This window comes from Podarcis vaucheri (assembly GCF_965113315.1).
Source record: "Podarcis vaucheri genome assembly, chromosome: 7".
NCBI lineage: Eukaryota > Metazoa > Chordata > Lepidosauria > Squamata > Lacertidae > Podarcis > Podarcis vaucheri.
Genome location: NC_138765.1, coordinates 47,344,193 through 47,365,694, shown reverse-complemented (window position 1 = coordinate 47,365,694; position 21,502 = coordinate 47,344,193). Strand labels below are relative to the sequence as shown.

Sequence of the window (21,502 nt, the reverse complement as noted above, 5' to 3'; positions counted from 1 at the left end):
GTAAGAGCCGCGGCGCCTGTTGTTACCCAAATTAATTTAAAATTAACTTAAACAGTAAAATAAAGCGTTTTTTGCTCAGCCGCCTCACCCAAGAGGGGGGGGAACCCGGGTACCAGGGGTAAGGCCGGGGACCAGCGCCTCAGCCGCGGACCAGGCCGCGGGCGATTAGGGTCACCCCAACCCCCCCAGCCCCCAAGAGCCCCGCCGAGGGAAACGCAGCCAGGCAACTAAATTAGGAGTGATAAGGAAGTGATTATTAGTATGGAAAAATTAGGAAAAGAAAAAAAAGGGGGGTGAGAAGAAAAGGTAAGAGAAGAAAATAGTTATTTAATACAACCAGTCCTTCACTGTGTCCAGCTAGATCCGATGTCCACAGCGAAAGAGAAAGTACTCTGCTGTAGACCTTCCTTAAATAACCTCTGACCCCTCCTCCAAAATTGCAACATCAAATTTGCCCCAGCAACACCAACTCCAGCCAAAAGTAGGCCCCTCAAACCAATCCACCTAATTACTACAGGGTGCTTTGTCTGACCCATCCGCAACACGTGCTCTCCTTTAGTGAGAACACGCTTTGTAGAATGATACATTGTCCAGCGCATTCTGGAAAACATATATAGAATTTATTTCTATGAAATACATCAAAATGATTTAACCATCAAAACATCAGCAGTAAAATATATATTCAAGAATTGCATATATAAACGCGAAACCAATTGCATATACAAATTCAAATCCATTATAGATACTGAAGGTGCCCTCCTAAAGGAGGTCACAAATGCCAAATTAAGGGCTAGAAGCCAAGATAAAAAGGCATGCCTCCTTGGAGAGAGCTTTCCACAAGTTGGGAGCCACTACTGGAAATGCCTGTTTTCATGTTGCTGTCCTCTGAATGAAATGCAGTGGGAGGGAGGTCAAAAGGGTAGGTGCCACCATTTTGAAGGCCTGATTCCTGAATCATACAGAAGAGACCTCATAATAGCACAGTGATCATAAGAGGTCTGATAATGAATTGTGGCAGGTATCATTCCCCACTCCCAATCTTCTTCATCACCCATATATGATTCAGGTACCGATTCAGTCTGTTTCAGGAAATGGCAATGGGAGTAGGTCACCATCTTGTCCTACAACTCTGACAGCAAAATATTTTGGGCTGACACTGCATTTTATAGAGCAACTGTTTGTTGTGTCTCCCAGGGAATTAAAATTTACCCTTGCCTCTGTAGTTCCACATTGCCTATCAATCCCTCACAGAGTGAGTGACCTTGCAGGATGTGTATCACCCCTGAAGGTGAATCAGCACAAAACCTGAGCATGTTTAATCAGACTTGTAGATCATTGGAGTACAGCTGCTTATAGATTTACAAGTGTTGTCCTTTGAAATTGATCACAAGTCTTTCACCATGGGAAGCAGTGTACCTAGTCCTCTCTTCCGACATGCACTGGCCTTAAATACTATTCTCAGTCTCAGCACTGTGATACTATTCTTCTAAATTTTATCCAACCAGGAAATGAAATGAGAATGAAAGCCATAACAACAGTTTAAAATGTGAACTTATGTGTTCTGTTTACTGGCTGCAGTCCTATGAACCCAACAGAACTTCTGAATAAACATGCACAGAATTTCACTGCTCACAGCTTTGAATTTTTGCTTTCCCTTTTCTCCAAGAAGTTTAGGATGGCACAAATAGCTGCCCTCTCCCATTTCCATCTTACAACAATCCTGGGAGAAGGTTAGACTGAGAGATGGTGACTCAGTTAGTGTCACCCAGTGACTCATGGCTGAGCATTGGCTTGAACCAAAGTTTTTCATCTGACACTCTAACCAATAAGTCAAATTGGTTGCTGAGCAAAGAGGGTGGGTTACTGGCATTTAGGAAAATGTAGGTATTAGCTTCTGAAGAGAAACCAAGCAAAACATGTGTTGCCTTAATCCTGGTAGCTAGTTATCAGCTGAAGGAGTCATGATTCTAGTTTGTTTCCGTTGCTTACTGACAGTGATGTGTCTTCTGTTTCTGCATTACTGATCATAATGAATATAAAGTCACTATGGTGAAAACTATGGCCACTGTTCTCCATGGGCCTTAAGAATACAGGTGGAGTGGAAGTTGCACATAGAGTTGCACATGAGTTGAATGTACCTATGCATGATCATATAAAGAGTTATTGCCATTCATTTGATAATGACCCTTGAAAAGTGGACCAAAGAAATGGTGACTTTCAACATAGCAAAAAGTGTTTTCAGCTTTCTCTGTTTTCAGCTTGCTGCACTCAGCTACAGTGGAAAACAGTTTCCTATTGCCCATATTGAAGTAAGATTCCACTGCCCATCCTTTCAGCTTCTGTATGTAGCATGGAGGGGCGGTGGTGGTGGATGTTTTCCCTAACCTGGTTAAATAGGAGTATTCCAGAATTGAATCAGAGACAGTTTTCAGCAGTTTTTAGTTCATTTCTGTATTCCCTATATATAACCAATGGATTGATCCAATTCATTGACGAAGCATCAAAAAGAACACAGGTGATAATTCCTAATGTAATCGCACAGAGGATTATTTTTTTGTGTGTGGTGAGAAAACACATTCCTGCACATTGGCAAAGCACTACACAAAAGTAATGATGTAGATAGTGGTAAATATTATCCACTCCCCTCTTCTTTTCTTCTGCAGTTCTTTGTCAATACCTATGCATACATTGATAATGCAGAGAGAGAGAAATCATAAAGTTAGCTGAAGGGCAAATTGTGCATGCACAGCACTCTCCCCCCCCCTTTTGAAGCACGAGGAATTTCTACTTTCTCAGAACCACTTTAGAAAAGAAGAATTTCAGAAGCTTCCCTAATTCTAGTTTTTCTCTGTTAATGTGCCACCCACAGAAACCTTACCCTTTATCACTGTACTTGAAATTAGGTAATGTTGTTGTACATGTCACTTCTGTATTGCTTAGTGCACTCTGTTTTTTGCAGATTAAAGATTGCACTGAGGATTGGTGGGTGGGAGGGAGAATAGCATAAAACAGTACAGAATAAAATTAAGCTACTGTGCAGGTAGGCTATCTTGTTAGGTCCATCAGATACAATCTTGATAAATGTGTATCAAATGGAAATATTAACACTGGAACTTTGTAAGCTTGGGGAGGGGGAATGAAGTGTGCAGCCAAATCAGCAGTGCATTTAACATTTTGGAAAACCTGTTCCTATTTATCACAATCTGGCCCTGATTTAATGCTTTAAAAAATTGTATCAAAATCCAATGGGGTGGTCTTCCGATTTAAAGCACTGTGCAGTGTGAGTCTGATTTATGACTGTGGTTCATAATCCAGCAAGTGATAAGTACATGGATTTCTTTTGGTGGGTCTCTTTTAGAATTTACTAATTCTAAACATGCTTATTTGGAAGTATTGGGTTTGCATATAACATTTCATGTTTTGAGGGATAGCACCACTTATAACTGTTCAGTTGCATGGGTACAGCTATCTTAGTTTTAAGCCATATCAGGATCCAGCCCAAACCCTTAAATTCAGCATTACTGGATCAGACTGCAAGTGCTTCCTGTGAGAAATGCTCAGTATAATGCTCTCCTTGCTCTGCTTACTTACTACATGTGAGCTGCTTTTAATAAGGAACATTTTAAAGATATTCCCCCTCCACAATATGGAGTGATGTAATCAACTGGGTTAGGTTGGAAGTGGCTCAACATGCTATTTTACATGCTCTATGTGCCTACTTTGCAGACTGTAGGTCAAAGATGGGGAACCTGTGGTCATGGGCATAGCCAATGTGGAGGGGAGGGGGCAGCTACCCCCCTAGATCAAGTAAGTCAATAAAAATGCTTAACTAACTGAGGTTCTGCTCCCCCTAACATGAAGCCTACCTCCCTATGCCCGTGGGCTATGCCCATGCCTGTGGTCCTCCAGATGTTAAGACTCCTCTCATCTCTGGCCATTGGCCATTCTAACTGGGGCTGATGGGAGCTGGAGTCCCACAAGTGGACCACATACTCCCCATTGGAGCTGTAGAACATCAATCCCTAGAATTTCTTAGAGCCTGTAGTTCATGGACAAAACAAATAAATCCATTATGATTGTTTTATGCAGTGTGCAGCTATCTAGGGGTATCCCCTTTTGGAGGTTTCTATACTCAGCAAGTTTTTCTCTAGTGTTTAGCAAATTAATTCTTAAAGTGAATTCTCACCAAGTTTCTAATTATAATATCTTTAGGTTTAATGTTTGTATTTCAGATGAAAGACAAACATTTTGGGGGCAGTCACAAGAGGCATGAATAATTTCTTCAGAAGCTTATCTAATTAATTACATTCCTCTGTAATGTCTATAAAATTTGAACCACCATCATTCCGTTAATTTAGATAAAAGGAAATCTTTAGTGTTTAAATGTGACACTTGGCACTAAGAAACCAATGCATTCATTGTTTATGTATTTTTTTATCAATTTTAGATAAAGAAAATGCTTTTGAAATGTTTTGAATACTCAGTTTGCATGCAACTTAATTCCCCTCCTCACCCTCAGCAAGAAGTACATTATTGTTCCATGTTAAACATATTCATGGTGCATCAATGAAGGCAATTAATTGCATGAAATCTTGCCGACCAATGCGATACATTGCATATTATGATGACCAAGTATACAGAGTTCTCACTCTTTGTCATGGTGCACCTTTCTAATATTCCTAAAAAGAAAGGAAAGGCAGACAATGACTCACTAGCATGTACTTACACTGTCCTCTCCTTAGAACTAATCAAATTAGAACTAATGAGGGCTCTAGAATGAGGGACTGTAGTTCAGTGGCAAGACAGATGATTAGCATACAGAAGGTTCAGCCTGCAGTCTACAGCATCTAATAATCAGAATGCACAATACTGAACAGGCAAATAGCCTGACCTGCTAAAAACAAGCATTTTCTGTTGGCCTCTCCAGAATGTATAAGTTGCTAAGCAGAGGGTGAAATCCTGCTGCTTTGGCTGTGTGCTGCTGTTTCTTTCTGGGAACAGGCACACAGCCAATGCAGGATATTGCCCCATGCTGTTGCCCACCAGATGGTGTCGCAAATCACATCACCTACTGGGCACGTGGGTAAGGCTTGGGGGAAATGGCCTCATGGATCAACTTGAGCCTCTTGGCGGGCAAATATTAGTTTGTAGACTAGAGGTTACCCAACCTGCCTTCTGCCCTTGCGTTCAAAGCCATGATGGAATCACCCATGCCAGATAGATAGCAGGATATTTATTTTCCTAGCTTTTGCCTGAACTTCAGGAACCAGCATTGAGGGTTTGTTAGCTTGCTGCTAATTGGTTTTTGCTCATTGCAGATCTTACTAAGTTAACAAAGGTGTTGCCCATTTATTCCAATCAATGTCTCATGTAGTTATGGTGGGCACAAATGGTCTTTTTTTACTCCTTCTGTAACAGAAATAGTCAATCTTACCACCTACAACACATTCCAATAGCTTAATAACCTAATTAGCCCATGGATCAGAGGTCCGCCACTACTGTTAATAAGTATAAACTAGGATGAACTGATCAAGATTTTATGTGGGAATACATCCATGGACTAAAATTAAGACATACATCTGAGTAAATATATCTAGCAATTGGGCTATAAAGAGAGATGTGATAAATTATAGCTATTAATGGGGGTCAAAGCTTTTATTTCGACTTTACAAAACCTTAATGAACAAATATTTCAATTCAAAACAACATTTCTGGATGAGATTAATGAACTTGTGTTCTTGCATAATATCAAAATGTACTCTCTCTCTCTTCTTTCTTCTTTTACCTACATCAATTCCACTCTTCACTTTTCTAACAAAATCTGATTAGAGTTGGATTGTCTTTCTCCCCCATGCCCCCCCTTTTTTTGCCAAGCTGAAATAATAGATGTGCAGTCAGGCTGGCTAATAGAGTAAAATGGCAAAGATAAGCAACGAAATAAATCTTGGTTGTTTACAGCCTCTTTTCCCCATGCAGAATGCCCTTTATCAATAAAACAATGCAAACTTCATCAGAAAAAAGAATCTACCAATTTAGTCCAAGAAGGTCTTCATCAAGCTAATCTCCAACAAACGCTGTTTGCAATAAGGATTTATTTGCTGTCTCCCTTTTGTGAAACTGCTGCCCATTCTTCTTTATCTTTTCCCCTTGGCCATTGGATAAAGCAGCCCAATTATTGGAAGCAGAAAAGGCCCAGCAAGCTTTCAGCACAGAACTGTCTGTCTACCTTGGGTCCTTTATGTCATTAGTATGAAATGAAGTGTGCTTACCTCTCTTTTTTCTTCTTTTCCACACTGTGTTTTTCTTCTCTTAGGAAACCCCAGTCAAATATCTCGAGTGCCTGTTGCTATCAAAGTTCTCGATGTAAATGACAACGCTCCCGAACTTGCATCAGGGAATGAAGCCTATTTGTGTGAAAATGGAAAAACCGGAAAAGTAAATATTTCTCTGTTGTCCACACTGTATAGTCGGTTTGCCCTGCCCCCCCCCCAAAAGCTTCCCCGTTCCCTGTCTGTTAATGTGAGTTAAATATTTTCCCTGATTATGTGTGAAATTGAAAATAGGAAGGTATCTTATACTTAGACCAAGCTTAGACCACTTAGTACTGTATAGACCATGAGTAGCCAACAGAACTCTCTCCAGATGTCTTGGCCTCATTCTCCCAGGGTCAACATGGCCAGTGATCAGGGTACCATATGTGACAATAGGGCAGCTACAGGAACCTCAGGCCCAAATGTGGCCTCCCACGCCTCTCTATCTGGCCCTCAGAACTTTCTATAGGCCATACCCCTCCAGGGCCCTACTTCACATCACAAATCTAGCTGGAATGTGTCCTTGAACTCTGATAATGTCTCTTGCTTGTCTCGATGGCACATAGGGAGAAGTGTGCAAATGTGTTAGAAAATAGTCTAGTGTACAAAGGTAAACAACAGGCCAATTTCTGCACCAGTTTCTGCCTCTGGTCTAGTCCACCACTGGTACATGGATTTTGCACAGCTTTCCAGAATGGAATGCAGCCCTCGGGCTGAAAAAGGTTCCCCACACCTGTAAGAGGGAATGGGAGTTTATGGTATTCCTAGACAGGAAGTGGAGGAAGGTAGTTAGGCAGAGTCAGGCTTGCGCTCCTGATAATCTCTCCTGCTCTACACTCAAGGAATGATTTAGTTGCACATTTCTTGCTGTCTGTGCTACTGTGACATGAGCTCTGTTCGCACAGTCAACATACTGAGAATGAAGGAGAATGAAGATGACTTGAACATCACTCCAATCTCCATGTGTTCATTTAATGACATGAGCAGATCTTACACATGCAGAGACTGAATGTAGGCTGTCTGCACATGATCAGGAATTGTTTGCGTGCTTTCTGCATGGCCAAGCCTAAACATCTATGGTTTATGAACAAGAAGAGTCTATTTACATGGCTGACTGAATGGGTATATAATTCAGGGGCAAGGCTTGAAACCACTAACCTGCCATAAGCATTAAATCTACCCATTGTGCAGGTCACATGAGCAGACATAGCTGCCCCCTCCCAAATGGCCACAATTGTTCTGGATTTAGATTAAAAGAGGAAATGGAGCCTTTTTAGGACAGAATTGTTCGCCATCTCTCTGGTATAAATAAAAGTTGTGGGATCATGATATTTTATACTTTCTTAGAAAAACTGTTTAAGAAAGGGTGAAATAAGGCAGGAACAAGGTGGAAAGGAGAATAGAAGAGGCCTGGGCATATAAGGGAGAGAAATGTTGAACAACTCCTCTACCCTATCCTAGAAATCTGGATCCACAGTGCCTGCCTTGTCCATCATTCAGCTTGGAGTTGTGTTGAATGATGTAACGGAACCTAATCTCCTAGGAAGCAATATAGCACAAATGAAACAGAATCGTTTTTATTATCCAGCTTGTGAAGACGCTGAGTGACAGAAATCCGGAGCTTTGTAGCTACCTCATTTATTTCTGGGTAGTGACATTTTAATTTAAATAAACAGCAGTTGACAGCATGACACTAGAGTTGTTAATCCAGCTATTCTTGTGCCTCGTGGGTGTTTGGCATTAAATTCACCATTTACCAAAGCAGCTTACCTGATAATAGAGTTAGAATTTGTTTCTTATTGTGGGCCTATACAAAAACTATGTGTGCCAAGATTTGATTGTTGCAAACAATCCACATTTGCACCTTCCAGCAGTCATTTCCGCAGCAGCTCCTTCCTGTCCTGGTTACCCAGTTTATAATAGTAAACAGTCTATCAAACCACTGAAGAGTGAGATTAGTGAAATGTGGCTCCTAGCAAGTACCAGGCGTTCACTGAACATCTACTGAAGTCCAGATCCCAGTGAGGTGGTGTCAGGGCTCACTGTGCATCTGCTGAGGCCCACACTCAGCAGGGACCCCAGTGCTAACCCCTGAACACCCCCATCCTGCTTTCCTTCCTCCTGGTGATCACTGTCTTTCCACTTCTCCTATCTAAGCAAGTGAACAGTGTCTAGAGGAAGAAGATCAGAAATGTTCTTGCCTTACCTTCACATATTCCAGAGCCTGGGGGCAACCACTGAAAAAGTTCTCTCACGTGTAACCTTTTGCCCCATCTCAGATAACAGGAGAACTCTATGGATAAAAATGTAGTTGAAGTAGCTGGAATGAATTCTAGCTACAAAGCTGGCAGGGATGTAACAGCCCTCAAGTAAGTGGACATGGGGTGAGGGTGGGGGATACAGCCATGACTTCATCAACTACTTCATTAACTGACTAGTCTCATAAAGTCCTTGTCAGAAAGAGAAAAAAGATCTGAACAAAAGCTCTGTGTTGCAACTAGATCCTGCACACTAACCCTTTCTGCCCTTGTTGAAATTTCAGTTTGTGTTTGCTCAAAATGAAATTTAAGAGAAATAACAAGAAAAGCTTATTTCAGCTGTTCATTGCTTAGGGCTAGATCAAGTAGCTGAACTTTCTCTTTGCATATACGTGTGTGTGTGTACACACACACACACACACACACACAGTGGTACCTCGGTTTTCAAACGTCTCGGAAGTCAAATGTTTCGGTTTTTGAACGCTGAAAACCCAGAAGTAACTTCTTTGGTTTTCAAATGTTTTGGAAGTTGGATGGTCTACCAGAATGGATTACATTTGAAAACTGAGGTACCACTGTGGTCTGAACAAATCAGTGATAGGAGTCAGATGCAGGAAGGTAGCAGTCCATTCAGAAAGAAACATTGATCTCATTTTTGAGTAGAATATACCAAACTCTCTTTCCCCAATATAGCCTCCTGGTTGCCATAAACCGGGGGGGGGGGAGAGCAGAGTTGAATCTCCAGGCACTGGGGTGGAACCCTTAATCCAACATCTCAGGGGGTGTGTGAAGTGGTGCCCCACCTCCACTTCAGAACAGTGTGACCACAGGCGTACTCTGTCAGAGGTGTCTAGTTGGAAGTCTCTGTCCAAAAGCCAAGGTGTGTGACAAATGGGCCATAGAGCTTCGTTCAGCAGTGTGGAAGGGCCATCAATTTAGACCTGTGTCTTGTGATGGACCCATTAAGCCCATGATCGACCCTGTCATGCCTCAGCCATCTACCAAAAGGCTGGGAGAGATATGCACCCAGTGCCTAAGCCAAATTCTACCTATATCTGGAATCAATAGAGTTGTGGCCAGTTTAAAATTGCAGAATGTTGTCCTTTTCCAGTTTGCTTACTTTCTTAGACTAGGCCTTGCTCTGAGGGGAGAGGTCACTGCGAGTGGGACTGCAACTCTTAACTCTGACCTCTTTTGCACTTTTGCGTTTTCTTGTTCCCCTTTTCTGCCCCCCCCTCGCTGCCCTTTTTTAAAAACTCTAGCAACATTACTGGAATGTTCATGGTAGGGCAAGGTGACACCCATTTGGGGATCCCACCCTTATATAGCAATCCAGTGCTATATAAGGATAGGGGAGAAATTCAGTTCACATTAAAAGGCAAAGCTATCAAATTCACACTTTCTGAAACAATATGCAAAGTGAAACAGCCATCTTTCATAATTTGAACTTCTCTGTATTTTGAAATGCAGTTCTCTGGCCGGGGTAATGTGTACGAAAATGCATTTACTAGGTAAAGTATGCATATAGATGCCTGTATCAGTGAAAATGACATACAAAAATGCATTATATTAGGGGAATTGTTTTGCAAAAATGTGTACACTAGGCAAAATTGCACACAAAATGTGTTTATCGGAAGAAATGTGCACTCCGGCGTTGATGAATTTTCATGATGACAAAAAGAAAAACAGCACTTGGCAACTGAATTGGAAATGTGTAGAACTGAAGACTGCAAAAAAAGAAAGAAAGAGAAACTGGTGGTACCCAAAATTTACAGGATAGTCGTGCACCAGAGTACCAAGAGAGAGTGTGAAGTGGGTGGGTGTTTTTACAAAGAAATCAATTTCAAATGCAGATTCAGCATAGCAATCATGTGGGAGTAAAAATAATACAAGAATAAACTGAATATAGAGGCCCTCCTCTAGATCTGAATTCTCTTGCGTCTTCCAAATAAATTCATGATCATCTGACACAAAGAAAGAATGTGATTGCTTTCTACTATCTGAATACATTTACAGATTTGTAGGTTAACTTAACAGCTAAGTTAAATTGAGTTTGAATCACCTTAGGGGACTTGATTACATCTCAACCTCTTAGAAAACCTTATTTGCAGTCTGTAAATATACTGAGTGAACCATCTAATGCAGTTCATTCCTCCACATGTTCTATTTTGGGTCCTGATATAATTGAGAGTGGCAACCACGACTGCCGGTGACGTGACAGAATGCAGTAAAAACTGTTGATGTATAACACTGCCAAATGAATTCTTCTTGCTTTTATTCTGAACCCATAATAGCAGAATGCTAATCTCAGATCCACTGGAAAAGCATGTCACTTTCTGATTTGCATTCTTTACACAAATCTGCAAATTTTAAAAAGGGCAGCTCCCCACCCCTTTCTGCTTTTCTATCGGCTCACACCAGACAAATTTACTTAGTTTTACTTATTGTTTAACAAAATTCATATAAAAGTTGACTGTTGTAGAACCTCTAAAAAGTTTAGAAAAATATAAAAATGATAAAAACACAGTTAAAACAGTTAAAAGATTTAAAGAGAATTTAAATTAACAGTAAATAAATAAATAAATAAATAAATAAATAAATAAATAAATAAATATTGTCCAGTAGCACCTTATAAATTATTATTATTGTTAGTCATTTTGGACTCACAGCTGTCCATGGAGGCGCAGGTCAATTCTGTATCCAGGGCCGCTGTCTACCAACTCCACCTGGTACGCAGGATGAGACCCTACCTGCCCGCGGACTGTCTTGCCAGAGTGGTGCATGCTCTAGTTATCTCCCACTTGGACTACTGCAATGCGCTCTACGTGGGGCTACCTTTGAAGGTGACCCAGAAACTGCAACTAATCCAGAATGCGGCAGACTGGTGACTGGGAATGGCCACCAAGGCCGCATAACATCGGTCCTGAAAGATCTACATTGGCTCCCAGTATGTTTCCGAGCACAATTCAAAGTGTTGGTGTTGACTTTTAAAGCCCTAAATGGCCTCAGTCCTGTATACCTGAAGGAGCGTCTCCACCCCCATCGTTCTGCCCGGACGCTGAGGTCCAGCGCCGAGGGCCTTCTGGCGGTTCCCTCATTGCGAGAAGCAAAGCTACAGGGAACCAGGCAGAGGGCCTTCTCGGTAGTGGCGCCCGCCCTGTGGAACGCCCTCCCATCAGATGTCAAAGCGATAAACAACTACCTGACATACAGAAGACATCTGAAGGCAGCCCTGTTCAGGGAAGTTTTTAATGCGTGACATTTTAGTGTATTTTTGGTCTCTGTGGAAGCCGCCCAGAGTGGGCAGGGTGCAAATAATAAATTATTATTATTATTATTATTATTAGCCAACTAAGTTTGTTCTGGTATAAGCTTTCATGTGCATGCACACTTCTTCAGATACCTTCTTCAGATGCATGCACACAAAAGCTTATACCTGAACAAACTTAGTTGGTCTATAAGGTGCTACTGGATAAATTTTTTTAATTTCTTTTTATTTCAACTGCGTGAAATAACCTACCTGAAAGAAAAAGGAAAAAAAAAAGATTTTTCAACACTGATGTTTCTGAATAGGCTTGCCTGATCAAAAATGTTTTAAGCACACCTCAAAAAGAATACAAATAGGTGCATTCCTGACATGAATTGGCATGGAGTTCCAAAGTGTAGATGCTGCCACACTAAAATAACAGTTTCTTATAACTGCAGGAGTATTATATGGCAACAGTAATAGTGTCAGAAGAGGTCAAGTGGGCATATGGGAGAAGCAAAAATACCCTATATATTTTTCACAGAAACTCAAGGCATCTTACAATCTACAACACAAAAACCACAGTAAATCATAAAACTTTCTCTGTTTAAATAATGACTCGTCACAATGTAGTGCAGGGTTTTCAGAAGAGAAACTAATACAGTGGTACCTCAGGTTACATATGCTTCAGGTTACAGACTCAGCTAACCCAGAAATAGCGCCTCAGCTTAAGAACTTTGCTTCAGGATAAGAACAGAAATCGGGCTCCAACGGCGCGGCGGCAGCAGGAGGCCCCATTAGCTAAAGTGGTGCTTCAGGTTAAGAACAGTTTCAGGTTAAGAACGGACCTCCAGAATGAATTAAGTACTTAACCCGAGGTACCACTGTACTGCCGACTCCAATCCAGACTCTGTTTCTTCATTATAGGAAAAGATCGAGGCAATGTACAACAATGTGAAAGAACAAGAATGTGATGACTTTTTCTTCAAATGTTATTCTTCAGAGCATCACCTTACCACCACCAAGGCACACTTTTTTCTTATGCAGATTGTTCTGGCAATTCACAGTGCTGCATATACTGAAAGCAATAAATTGTGGAAAACATTATAATGACAGGTCAATCACTAATGCCCCCTCCCTTTCATTCTCTTGTGCTGTAATCTCCATGCTGCAAAGTGCCAAGGAGTTACTATAATAATGGTCATTCATTAAGCAGTCATTCAGCACACAGAGAAAGAGATAAATATGACTTACCTTTAGCACAGTAAAAAAGAAGAAGAAGAACAGGGCACCAAAAAGGTCTTGGGCCTTTGCCAGAGCTCACAAAGCAGGAACATTTGCAGTTGCCTGCATGACATCATATTTGTATATGTGGTAAAATGCTTCACTGTACGCATTCCATGTGCATAAGGGTGAGGTGAATGTTGCTATGGGAACCTGAAGTCTTAATTTCTTGACTTGAGTATCTGAAACAACAAACTTGGCACACACACACACACACACAAAAAAAAAACAACAACACTATTTCATATGACATCCCACATAACTTGGAGGAAAGCAGCCGTGTTGAAGAGAGTTAGTAAAAGAAAAAGCAAATGTGAAGATGAGTGAGAATTGCAACTTCTCGTGTAAGTTTGGTGGAAGATTTTAATGGAAGCTTATAACAGAGATTCAGAAGATTCAAGCATTACATTTAATAAGACTCCATCTACACAGTTACTCAGTCTAATCTTGCTGTAATCTTAGGAAGATTAAGTTGGGGAGATGGCATGATAGAGGTTTTGTAAAATTGTGCATGCTATGGAGCAAGTAAAAGATACATTTTTCCCTCCCTCATAATACAACAAATGGCGCCCTTCCATTAAATTGGCCGACAGTAGAATCGGGAGAGACACACAAAAAGTACTTCTTCAAACAAATGTAAGATGTGGTGAAGCTGGAAGTGGGCATGAAAGAAAAAGTTTTAAGCAAGCATCTAAGACATAGCACCATAGATCAGTGGAGGCTGGTTCATTACGCCAATGGGGCACTGTCCCACTAACCTCAGTCTGCCCTGAAGACAGCCTCCACCTGCCTGCCTCAAATGTCTCTTATTAAAGATGCAGGCTATGTTTTCCCAAAATCCTCTGGATTGTTCTCAGATAGTTTCCAGATTAATTTTCAGACTGAGATGCGATAAGCATTGGAAAGTGGCTGGGTGGCTAGGTAGGTAGATGACACTGGAGCCAAAATGTCATGGAATGCAAGCAGTTATAGCCTTTGACATTTCTATGCAAGGACAAAACAATATATGAAATAAGATGAGAAATTATTCACAACAGCAGTAATTGGTGAGAACACAATCTTCCTACCTTCGCTGTGCTAATTTAACACCTGTCAAAGGACACAACGTTAATAAACAGTGAAGCTAATAGCAACTACTCATCCAACACACTCATTGTTGCAGAATTGTTGAACAGGGAACACCTGGAGCTTCTTAGAAATTAATGCGGAGCACAAAACAGCTCAAGTTACACACTTTTAGGCTGCAGGCTCCATCATACTTGCTCCAAATTGAGGCCCATTGAAACCAATGGGAATTACTATGATGCAAAAAAATGGTTAGCACAGGGCTGTTATGGATGACTGAATTTTGCAGGAAGTGAGCTATATGCTTATCCCCTCCCCCTACCCAAAATCAAGAGAATTTAAAAAGTGCTTAGCTTTGGCAATGATCTCTTGCTAACATCTGCTGAAAAAGCTGCTGTAAGAAGGCACAGAAGCAAAGGCTTGTAAAAAAGTTGGCAATCCTAGATAAGTCTAGTTTTATCATGGGTTGGATCCAAACTAATTATTTTAGCTGGATTTAAATCTCATTGGAATTAATGGGGCAAGCTAGTCATTACTTGTGCCATTGATTTCAGTGGGAACTATGTCCAACAAACTTAGTTCACATCCCCCTCAATGAATTTACTGGGATGTAACTGATTTAAACTTACAAAACAATCCTATAAATGTTTACTCAGAAATAAGTCTCATTGAGTTTAATAGGGCTCACTTCCAGGTAATTGGATGTAGGATTGCAGCCATAATTTTGTCCCCTTCCCATGTGCAGTTTAGTACCTGTGAACTGATTTTGATTTAGATAAAACTTTTTGTTTTCTTTATCCTGTTGTAGGTCATTCATACGATGAGAGCCATTGACAAAGATGATCCTAAAAATGGACACTATTTTATTTACAACCTTCCACAGGAAATGGTGAACAATCCAAATTTCACAATTGAGAAAAATCAAGGTAAATATATATAATGCATAAATATAACACAACAGAGTATCATGCGCCATGTTTTATTTCTTTCTGCTTGCTTTGTTCTGTTTATTTTGCAAATGTCTCTTTCTCTTCACAAATGAGAATTTGGCTTCAGTCTTTTTCAAAATGTCTGGGACTGGTGCTGAAAGTCACAACTTGGGTTAGAGTGATTTTAAGATATGGTAGTCACCAAGGAATTTAACACTTCCTAGGACAGAGTTATCTTCTAATTGGATTGTGGCTAATTCTGAAGTGCTGGAAATATCTAGTGTATTGATTTTTTTGTTAACATCATGTAGGGATCAGCATATTTCCTCTGTTCTGTTCCTTCTCTGTTCTGTTGGTTAGGTCTGTTCTCCATTCCACTCCTCCTGAATTTTTATGTTACAAGAACATTTTAAAATATTGCATAGAGGAGGTCACTGTTTGTGTATTTGGAATGTGTCACAAAGAAGTCTATGTATATATACAACAGCATATGCAGTGCTACTTTTTCTAGGAAAAGAGGTGCCAGAACTCACCAGGAACGCCTCCCTTGTTTTCTTATAATGGCAATGGCACCCACCTGAAAGGTGCTGGAACTGAATTCTGGTGAATTCCTGCTGGAAAAAAGTCCTGAACATATGTAGAGGTCTTTTATATTCTGAGCGATAGTGGAAAAGGAAGGAACACATAGGTGCGCATAGCCATTTTCTTTCTTCACTGAATAAGTAGTTTTATATAAGCTACTGTTGAGCTTTCACTCTAAAGTGGAAGGAGTAGAAATTTGTGATTAGGCTGGACATATAACAGCTTGACATTTGGGCATCTAGAAGTAAATAAGGAATGGAATAACAATGAAAAATTATACTATGTTATGATATTGAAATGGTGTGCTTATCAATTCAAAGTGCTGCTTTTAATGTATAAAGTCTTGTGCAGTTCAGGATTCAAATACCTCTAGGACCAACTCTCCCCACATGAACTGACCTGGACCCTGTGATCATTGTCTGAGGTCCTTTTCCTTGAGCTTCCTTCACAGGAGGTCTAGCCCTTTCAAGCAGTAGCTCCCTGCTCATGGGATGCTCTTCCCAGGGAGACACACCTGGCTTTTCCTTTCCCTTTCCCTTTTCCCTTTACCACATATATCCCCAATCAACCACTTCAGTCAATGGAACTGACACAGTTACAGGTACTACACAATACCTGTTCTACATTTGTAAGAACTTGATATTTTACTGTGGCAGCACCTACAGTTTAGAACTCCCTGTCAATTGATATCAGACAAGCTCCTTCAATGTATTCTTTTCAGTGCCTCTAAAAACATTTTTGTTTGGACAAGGCTACCCAAATTTTCAGAAAGCTGATGCAAGATTTAATCTGTTTTCAATCTATTGTTATTTTAACTTTACAAAAGTCTTAAATTATTGTTGTTCATTCTTCCTATGGATAATTTCATTGTTTTAACTTTTTTTGTAAACCAAGCAGTGTGCAAATTTTATGAACTAAATAAACAGACCCATTGAAATTAATAGACATGACTAACTTAGGTCCCTTAGGTGGGTTTACTCTGAGTATGACTAACATTGAGTAACATTGAGTCAAAGGACTCAGTGACTCCTCAAATAGAAACCTATCTTGACGCAAAGCCAGCTGGAGTAAAGGAGAATTAGTATCAAGCATGTGCTAAAAAAGGGAGGGGGGCAATAAAGTTGTTAGGTCAGCAAAGTTTGAAGGACAACTTACCTTAGCATTGCCATTTGAAAAGGAAGGGCACACTTTAATCCTGTCACACTCCAGAATTGTCATTTCATTCACACCGTGGAAGGAAGAAGACAAATTTGGATCCCTTTTCTACTGTCATTGAGTTATAAAATTTACCCTGGCCTCATTTCCTGGCACACAGATTTACTTGAAGGTCAGGCAGCAAATGAACAGTAAACAGTCTTGAAAGATAATTTTCTGAATGTGTGGATTGTCACATTAGGGACTGCTCTTCATTGGCTTGATTGATACAGTCGCCAGCTGCACTTAAGTTCCTTAAGCAGTGCATATCCATGGATGGCTCGTGCATTGCATGTGTGCTGATGTGCAGCTGACTTGCTGAATCTTCACTCTGCCTCTGAAGCACCATTTCAGATTTCACTGGATTTGGGGGGGGGGGAGGGTGGAGAGAGGAAAGCAGGGAGGGCAAAAAGGTTTTATGAGACAGGATTCTCAGTCAATGTTTTCAGTCAAGGTCTGATCTTTTATTTATTTGTTCAAAATTATTAGGTTGTGTCCAACTAAGCCCTACTCAGAGTAAATCTATTGAAATTAATGCACTTAAGTTGCCCATGTCCATTAATTTCAGTGGATCTACATCGAGTGGGACTAGCCTTGGCAAAAAACCTGCATATATTTTTAAAAATGGAAGAATGTGGACTAATATGGGACAAAGCTAAAGATTTTGCCAGCAAAATGTTCCAGTCTTGTACCATCAGGACGTGTCTTCCCCACCTCTTCATAATCAGGGGAGCAACATTTTTGCTTTGAAAGGCAACATTTTATCACGAGTCCTCACATATTTAAGGGTGAATCAAATGCACCAGTACAGAATGGGAAACACCTTAGCTTAGTAGCAGGGACTGTAGTTTATCACAAGAAAGTGAGACAACTGTTTGATGCAGCTGCAAAATTGGCTAAGGCAACTTGCATTTGGGTGTTGTGGTTAGAATGTCGCCATAGAACCAGGCAGACCAGGGTTCAAATTCCCCACTTGGCCAAGATGCTCACTGGGTGACCTTGGGCCACTCAGTCTAACCTACCCCCACAGGCTTGCTGTGAGGATAAAATGGGGAGGAGGAAAACTATGTATGCCACCTTGAGCTCCTTGGAGGAAAGCTGGGATACAAATATAAATGCAATAAATAAAACCAAAGCAAACAAACAAATTCTAGAACCATTGGTTTTTTTTAAAAAAAAAAAACCACATGAAGTAATAGCTCCATCCCCTCACCCACTTACCACTAGTCAGACCTCATCTGGAGGAATGGGACCAGTTTCCTGCATGTAAAGACATAGACATACTAGAATAGGTTCAGAGGAGGGAAATAAAGATGGTCATGGGTATGGAAAACAAGGCATATAAGGAAAAGTTCAATGAAATTGACATAGTTAATCTGGGGAAGAGAGGGTTTTATATGGGGCAGGGGGGCAGGGAGGTGGCAGTGACATGAAACCAGTCTTCAAATACCTGTAGAATGCTCTGAAGCCCTGTACACAAGACGCCAGCTAATTTGAAGATTGGGAGAAATCATGTGATGGTAAGAGCAATCTTCAGTCAATGTGTTGTTGAATGACAACTCCTATTGTCCCTGAGCTTTAGTCATGCTGACTGAGGATGATGCGAGTCAAACAACATCTGCAATAGCCACATTGGCTATTGCTGGCCTCTTCCTTGATGGAGGCCTTCATATACATACCAGGCAGTTATCTGTTGCTGATACTCTAGATTTCAAGAATCAAAAAGTATCAATATCTGTTCCACCTTCTATGATACTTTGAATCATAGAAGGTTGTTGACCATATTAATTCTGCTCAGTTATTTAGTTCTACTCAGAGTAGACCCATCGCTGTTAAAGGACATGATTAACTTTGATTTATTAATTTCAGTGGGTTCTGCTCTGAGTTGAATTTAGTTGGATGCAACCCTACATTCTACATTATACTGAAATCAGTGGAATTTAACTTCCATGTAAGTGTCTAGAAACAGCAAGCTAGTGTGACAGAACATGCAAGTCATTTGAATTTCTCTTTGAGCTTTGTGAGCAGTCCATACCACTTATTAACCTCCCCCCTCCAATCTGTTGCCCTTCTGAGGTTTCCTCCTCATCCCAACCAAAGTTGTTTGCAGAATGGCACAGGAACACAGACCTCTATAATTAATTGTTTATATCCCGCAACAAAGATGTGCAATGCTATTTTTGTGTGACTAATTGTACTGCATTAAGGAAGTAACCTTTTTTTCTGGAAGAGCAATGTCAAAGCCTGCTTGCAGAATGGTATGCTGTTCTTTTCTTAATCATCATTATGTTTCTAATGGGTTTTGATGCACACATATTGAAGGATATACCCTTGCCCGTAAAACAGCTCCCTGGTCCCTGGGTTATATTTTCTATTTCACTTCAAATTAATGTTGAATGATTTTATTTTTTTAAGAACACTAACTTCCTTATTGTAGAATACACACAAACACACGCACACATTTTATTTTAACATCTGTGGAGCCTGTGGTCCTGCAGACACTGGAATTCATCCCTGTCTGTCTAGGGTGTGGGTATGTGTGTGGGTGGCTGCGTGTTCACATGCATGCATGTTCTATGAGGTAGTCTGATTTTGACCTCTGAGGTCTTTTGTGGCACAGGACCGCCTCTTTCAATATGAACCAACCTGGACTCCACAACCTTCATCTGAGGCTATTCTTAGTGTGCCTCCTTCACGGGAAGTCTAGAGGATGGCAACATGAGAATAAGCCTTTTCTGTGGTGGCTGTGCATTTCTGGAATGCTCTATCCCAACTTGTCTGGCACTGTCATTGCACCAGGCAAAAACATGGTTTTTTTCATCAGGCATTTGGCTTTTGATTATTTGTGGCCTTTTTGCATGTGCAGGATGTTTTAACTTTGGTGTCCTTTTTAAAAAAAAACAATCTTTTGGGTTATTTTTCTTTAATGCTGGTTTTAATGCATTTACATGTTTGGTTTTTGCTTAAAACATTGTAAATTCTTTTGAGCTGCCATGTGAAAAATACAACAACAACAACAAATGATGATGATAATAATAAGAAGAAGAACAGGTTGCAGTATACTCCTGCATACCCATCCTTCAGCATCAGCAAATTAAAAACAGTTAAATTATAGTCACAAGAATAGAATGGCTCCTGAAAACACATTTCAGGTGTCAAAGGTCAGGGTACAGAAGTGCATTTTCAGTTCTATTTTATACATTTTATGTACATTTTTATCTAATATATGCATTTGTGTAAGCATTTTTTAGTTTGAGATCTTCATCACAAACTTGTAAGTGTGCATAATGAAGGACAGCTGTGTTTCTCTTTGCATATTGTTTTGAGTAGCATGAATTTTCTAAGTTTGCACTGAACTAAATTTCTTATAAGGCTTGCATTTCCTGGGTAAAGTGAATGCTCCTGCATTTCTAAGGGATTTCATTGGCTGCTCTGCTTTTTTGCCTAGGTAAGAGAGCTGGGTGACCACAATTTTGTGAGTAAGAATGAATTTTAGGTTCAATTATCTTCCTTATCATACTAACATAATCTTGGCAGGGATCCCCAACCTTGTGCCATGAAGAGCTGAATATTCTCATAAAGGAGAGGAAATATGCAGAATTGCCATTTCAATTTCCATTCCACTTATGTGTCCATAAGGCATCAAATTAGACACAAACATCTGTGGCTTTTGAGACAAACAGCTTATCAGGTGGTAGAATGGTTCTTGGACTGTACCAATTTAGACATAGCAGGTGTCACATGGGTAGAGCTTTTCAAGCACTGTGTCAGTTTAGGCTGAGTGACTGGATGCTTCCTACTGAAAGAATATTCATGCACACAGAAATTAGGTTAGCAGAGAGGCTAGGTTAAGTGTTTGCTATGTAGGGAGCTTTATTTATATGAGGGAGTTTTCAATCATTCAGTCCCTTTCCCACCCACTGTCTGAAGTGGGTAGGAATAGTTTTATCTTGTGATACACAGTTTGTCAGAAGAGCTTCTTATTTCACCACGGGTAGAATAAGACAAATCAGCAGTTATTCGAATGAATTATAGGCACTGTAAATGCAAGCCTTCCCACAGATTCAAACGCCAGGATCCCCAGGTGTATGAAATTGCTTTATAAGAAAATAGACCAGCGGCACATCTGGTCCAGTATTATCTACTCTGACTGGCAGTGGCTCTCCAGGGTTTCAGGTAGATGGGTTTGCCATTACATGCTGCCTGGTCCTTTTAAATGGAGACGACAAGGATTAAAGCTGGGACCTCCTGCATGCAGAGAATACGCTTTGTCAGTGAGCTGCAAAAGAGTTTGGCCAGCTGCTGGTTTGAAGGGCCCCTTGGCAAGGCACTCTTTGGTGAGGCCCCTTCGCCATTGGCCTTCACTGTCAGCAATAGCAAAATGCAGCAGAGTTGACATTTTAATTTCCCACAAATACTCTAGAGTAATGCTACATTGGGGGCATTGTGAGGAATTAAAGTTGCAGCTCGACTTAGCAGCTGGACAGAGAAAATAAAACAATATTGAGCTTTGCCAGGGTGTTTGGCCCTGAGAACTGTCCAATGATGCCAGTCCTGGCCAGTGGTGAGAGGAGTTAAGTAGCACTGATATGTATGTGGGATGTGAAGAATCATTCATTTCACCTGTCTTTT

The 21,502-nt window shown here is 40.6% G+C and overlaps 1 protein-coding gene and 1 long non-coding RNA gene across 8 annotated transcripts in view; both read left to right on the top strand.

Moving 5' to 3' along the window:
* Positions 1–21,502, top strand: part of LOC309537523 — a 940,942-nt gene that overhangs the window by 854,140 nt on the left and 65,300 nt on the right. The window lies entirely within an intron of this gene.
* The window catches only part of CDH8 (cadherin 8), a 250,914-nt gene that overhangs the window by 210,638 nt on the left and 18,774 nt on the right, over positions 1–21,502 (top strand). For all 7 annotated transcript variants that reach the window (XM_082232293.1, XM_082232294.1, XM_082232296.1 and 4 more), the window contains 2 exons: positions 6,314–6,435; positions 14,974–15,091. In XM_082232293.1, coding sequence (XP_082088419.1) covers positions 6,314–6,435; positions 14,974–15,091 — 240 coding nt within the window. The remainder of the gene's footprint in view (positions 1–6,313; positions 6,436–14,973; positions 15,092–21,502) is intronic.